Source organism: Rhinopithecus bieti, unplaced genomic scaffold (assembly GCF_001698545.2).
Source record: "Rhinopithecus bieti isolate Rb0 unplaced genomic scaffold, ASM169854v2 scaffold_7681, whole genome shotgun sequence".
NCBI classification, from domain to species: Eukaryota; Metazoa; Chordata; class Mammalia; order Primates; family Cercopithecidae; genus Rhinopithecus; species Rhinopithecus bieti.
Window position 1 is genome coordinate 7023558 of NW_016806571.1, and position 5471 is coordinate 7029028.

Below are 5471 nucleotides of genomic sequence, written 5' to 3' on the forward strand. Positions count from 1 at the left end.
CTTGCTAGAAAAATGTCTGACTTAGACAAACTCTTCAGGCCTTGCTAGAAAAATGTCTGACTTAGACAAACTCTTCAGGCCTTATCTCCTCATCTATGAGGTGTGGATATTTTACATTCCTCAATAAGGATAAAACAAAATACACAAAAAGGGATTTGTACAGTATGAATGATACACAAGTATTATTGATGATGTTAAAATTTCTTCAGATTACTTTGAAATTTCATTCCCTTAATCCTCCTGACATACATAGTTGGACATATAATCAATTATATGCATTTAATTATTTCACATGTTGTTATTTCTCCAGCCAGGCTGTAAACCATTTGAGAGCAGATGTGTTCCATACATCTGTGAAGCTTCAATTCTGGCTAATAAAACATTAGGTCCCCCGTAGAGACTTGGTAAATTCTTGTGGACTGGATTGATTCCCCAGTCTTACTGCGCGTCTGGCACTGTGCTGTGTGCTGGTGAATTTTACTGGTATTACATTTTATAAAATGGGCAAATGGAGGCACTAGTCATTTCATTTCAGACAAAATTAATTTTCACTATTGTGATCATAAATCTTATACTCTGACTGGCTTGACCTATTTCATATTTCGGTATTTGCCATCTTTAAGACTTTTCCATATAGAGTAAATGTTGAGATCAAGGGGAGAAAATGTTTCTACCTGGGTGCAGTATTCAATCCTCTCCAAAATGATGGCAAAGTTGGGCCTGTCTTCAGGCTGATGTTGCCAGCACTGAGTCATTATCCGGTATCTAAAAGAAGAAGCACATTAATTAAAATCAGGAGAAGCACAACGATGAAAAATATATTTTCTTCCAGCCCCAGGGTTGGAATGAATACGTTGAGGATGGGAACTCGTCTAGGCCCCGTGTACTTGGCCTATGCTGCCCCCTGCTGATTGGTCGAGGAAGAGTGTGCAGGTGTACAGGTATCGAATACAGACATCCTGATGTTTATGTTAACTATGGCTGCTCTCATTCCATTCCTGAATTAAAGCCACTTTGGGGACAGAATATTCTAATTACATTTCCCATCTGCGTTGCTTGTGGGAAGGAAGTGAGGGGTGCCAGGCAGGGCAGCAGACATTGCAGGGAATGGAAATCTTTAAAGTAGACACGGACATACGGTGTACGGCAGCAGGGGCTGGGCCTGGGACACACATTCCCAGCAGGAGCTTGGGAAATGTAGACTTGGTGAGTCCACAGCCTGTAGCCAGACAATGGATACTTTTTCTGGGATGGCATCATTGCTTTTGAGGGCTTGGGAGACCCACCCATCTCATTGAAGTCGCAGTCACATTCCCATCTTGGGGCATATTAAAGGGAGGGCAGCTATCTACCCCTTCATCTTAAAGAAGCATATGTGACTCTGGATATTTTTTGAAAAGAAAAACTGCTTAGTAACTATTAGTAGAAAAGTTCCTAAAAGAGTCATACACAGGCCCAGGGCAGTTCTTGGGTGGGTCCATCCGGCCTCCACTGGTGACGAACTCCAGAACTTCCTGGTTGCTTTTGCTGGGATATGGCATATATCCGAGAGAAAAGATTTCCCACAGCAGCACTCCAAAGGACCTGGGCGTGGGACAGAGGACATGGAGATGGATATAGACACACCCACCCACATTCACTCACACACTCACACAGGCACACAGACATACAATTTCAACCTTTTTCTTTTTTCATTATACCCTTGGCCATAATAGAGAACTCTTAAAATGTAGAAAACTTTTAAAAATAAGAAAATACAGCACGTGATGCTCCCTTAAAAGACAACCACTGTTAATGTGTAAGTCGTTTCTGTGCTGAGTTTTTTTTTCACTTAGTCGCAGTTATATTCAATATGCAATTTTGGACCTTGATTTTTCTGCACATTTCATTATAGCATAAATATTTTCCATGCCAGTGCATGTTATAAATAACATTCGGAATGGCTAATGGCTATAAAACATTCCATTGAGTAGTTGGTTTGCCTTATTTCCACATTGTTTTCAGTTTTCAAAATATTTAAAATACTATGATGAACATCTTTGTGCATTTTTTAAAAGGAAGATTTTAAGATAAAGTCTCTGAATTACTAGATTAGGATGTACAGCCAGCTGATTCCATAGTCTCTTGCAGTTCTCTGAGCTTCAGTTTCATCTGTCAGATGCCCACTCATCAACTTCACTGGCCTATTTTAATAGGCAACTCAAATTTAACATGCCCAAATGGAACTCTTTCTGTACACACACCATCTCCTCCTTCATTCTTTTCCAACGCAGCAGCATCTCTGGTTATATGTTTTTTCAAGCCCAAAACCTAAGAGTCGTCCTTGATTCCATTCTCCCACACTCCTCCACTTCCCATCCAACAGTCAGCAGTCCTATTAACTCTACTTTCAAGATAGGTCTTGAATCCAGATAGGATAATCTAGTAATTCAGGGTAGTTACTGAATGAAAATGTAGGATAGTTCTAGTAAAATAGATAGATCAAAAGAATATGAATGTTGACAAATTCTTGATACATACTATTTGGTTTCCAAATGTGTTATTCTATTCATCTACCAGCACCATGTAAAAGCGTGGTAGACACACTCACCAGCATTGAGTATTCTTAATAATAACAACTTTTGCTGATTTTAAGGCAAAAAATGGTAGAATATTTTAAATTATGTTTATTGACTTGATAATTAACATGGTTGGATGTTTTCCCAAGTGTTTATTAATTCATTTCACTTTTTTCCATGAATTGCTCATTTTTTGGGTATCTATCAATTTTCTTTTTGATTTGTAGGCATTCTTTGTATGTCAGAGATGTTAACCTTTTATAAAAAATTCAAATACTTTTATTAATTTCTTTCTTTTTTCTTTTTTTTTTTTTTTTTGGAGATGTAGTCTTGCTGTTACTTAGGCTGGAGTGCAGTGGCGCCATCTCGGCTCACTGCAACCTCCACCTTCCAGGTTCAAGTTGATTGCCTGCCTCAGCCTCCCTAGTAGCTGGGATTACAGGTGCCCACCACAACGCCTGGCTAATTTTTGTATTTTTAGTAGAGACAGGGTTTCACCATGTTGGCCAGGCTGATCTCGAACTCCTGACCGCAGGTGATCCTCCCACCTCAGCCTCCCAAAGTGCTGGGATTACAGGTGTGAAACACCGCACCTGGCCTTAGTTACTTTCTAATACTACTTTTTAGCATACCAAAGATTTTTATTTTGAGATAGTGAAACCTATTTTTTTAATGTCATGATTTCCTTTACTTTATAGTTATACAATCTTCCCTTCGCCAAAGATTAGATAAATATTTGCTATCTTCTTCTAGTTGTGTTTGTTTTTCCTCTCTTTTAAATCTAGTTGGAATTTAATTTGGTGTCTAGTGTGAGGTAAGGACCTAAATTGATTTGCTTTTCAAATAACTACTCTTCCAACACTATGCATAAGATAATTTCCTCCTTACCCATTGACTAGCGATTAAAAACAGGTCTGTTTCTGGCTATATTTTCACTTCATCTATTTGTCTGCTTCTTGCATTGATACCATTCTGTTTTACTTTTTGTGTATTTGTCTTAATATCTGATAAGGCATTTTTGTCTATTTCTCTTTAAAAAATATTTGATTTCTCATTTGTTGTTTTAAAAACTTTATGAGATGAATTCTTTGTGTTCTAAAAGAATCACCTTTGATATTTTGATTAAAACTTTAAACCACTATTCTAATGATTAGCTTTTTGACAAAGACTATCTTTTAGTGTCTGACTGTAGTTTTCTGAGGTTAGCAAATATTACCACAAAAATTGTAGAGGAAAATAGTTCCTCCATCTTCTAAGAAACATAGGGTGCTTTTATTGTCATCATCTGTGTGAAATTTCAAAGACTGTTGTGAGGATTGGGCAAAGATATTTTCCCTATTTTTCAGGTGAGAAGGTTGAAGCAGAGGTTATTATACAACTAATCTGAGACAGACTGGAATACATTATTAGATCTCTTGATTTTGCTGCCTACAAATTGCCTGGCACGTACATTCTTCCTTTCTGTTTGGCGATCTTACTTCCCTTCAAGGCAAAACTAACTAGGCAAAATCAAATGAGCAAGAAACTGGCAATAAGGCCTAAAGAATTACAGCTATATGTTTTCTGCTTTTCTAGATAGATACAGGTTATAGCATCCTTTGAGAGCACTGATAGAACTGCACATGGATATTTATTTTCTTAGAGTTCAAGGGAGCAATAAGTAGTATTGGTCATAGAACTTTGATAATTCCGAACAAGTAGGATTGGCATATTTGCAAATAACAATACCAGATACCTAGTTAAATTTGAGTTCCAGATAAGCAACAAACGGTTTTTTTTTAGTATATGTATGCTCCAATATTTATACTAAAAAACTTTTTGCTGTGCGTCTGAAATTCAATTTCACTGGCCATTTTGTATTTTATCTAGAAACCCTACAGATAGGGCAAATCTATATTTTGTATGCCAGGTGGTTCTTTCATCACCTATAAGCCTGCCCTAAATAGGAGCGACAAAGTCCAAAGCTTTGCACCAGAGCATTTAAAATCAAATAAAGAGAAATATATACATATATATATATTTAAAACTTCACTTTCTTTTTGTATTAAACTTGCTCTGCCTGAAATGATAGAAATAGCATACATCATTGCTGATTAAACTGTTAAACATTTGAATCAATGAAGATAACAATCTGATAAAAGATTTTAAAATAACAAGCTGCTCCGTGTCAGCCTTTAAAAGCTACATTTTTCTCCTTAATCATAACCTGAAAGGAGGTTATGATTAAAGAAAAAAAAGCCATTGTGGAAGATGGTCTCCAGGTGTGATAGAGGGTATGCTCTTAAGAAAAAATGGGAGCCAAAAATTATATCTTTCAACGTCCATCCAGCAGATTCCAAGATCTCACGCAGTTCTTTGAGCTTCAGTTTCATCTGTCAGATGCCCACTCGTTAGCTTCACTGGCCTATGTTCATAGGCAACTCAAATTTAACATGCCCTAATGGAACTCCTTCTGAACCCACACCATCTCCTCCTCCATTCTTTCCCAACTCAGCAGCACCTCTGGTTATGCATTTGTTCAAGCCCCAAACCCAGGAGTTGTCCTTGACTCTGTTATCCCACACTCCTCCACTTCCCATCCAACAGTCAGCAGTCCTGTTAACTCTACATTCAAGATAGATCTTGAGGCTGGGCGCTGTGGCTCACGCCTGTAATCTCAGCACTTTGGGAGGCCAAGGTGGGCGGATCACTTGAGGTCAGGAGTTCGAGACCAGCCTGGCCAACATGGTGAAACTCCGTCTCTACTAAAAATACAAAAATTAGCTGAGTGTGGTAGCACAAGCCTGTAATCCCAGCTACTTGGGAGGCTGAGGTGAGAGGATTGTTTCAACCCAGGAGGCAGAGGTTGCAGTGAGCTGAGATGGCGCCACTGTACTCCAGCTTGGGCGACAGAACGAGACTGTCTCAAAAAAA

At 38.3% G+C, this 5471-nt stretch overlaps 1 protein-coding gene across 1 annotated transcript in view; it reads right to left on the reverse strand.

Annotated features, from left to right (window-relative positions):
• The window catches only part of ALK (ALK receptor tyrosine kinase), a 540180-nt gene that overhangs the window by 6591 nt on the left and 528118 nt on the right, over nucleotides 1-5471 (reverse strand). The window contains exons 27-28 of the mRNA XM_017877049.1: nucleotides 1450-1584; nucleotides 675-765 (exon numbers count right to left, since the gene is read on the reverse strand). Coding sequence (XP_017732538.1) covers nucleotides 675-765; nucleotides 1450-1584 — 226 coding nt within the window. The remainder of the gene's footprint in view (nucleotides 1-674; nucleotides 766-1449; nucleotides 1585-5471) is intronic.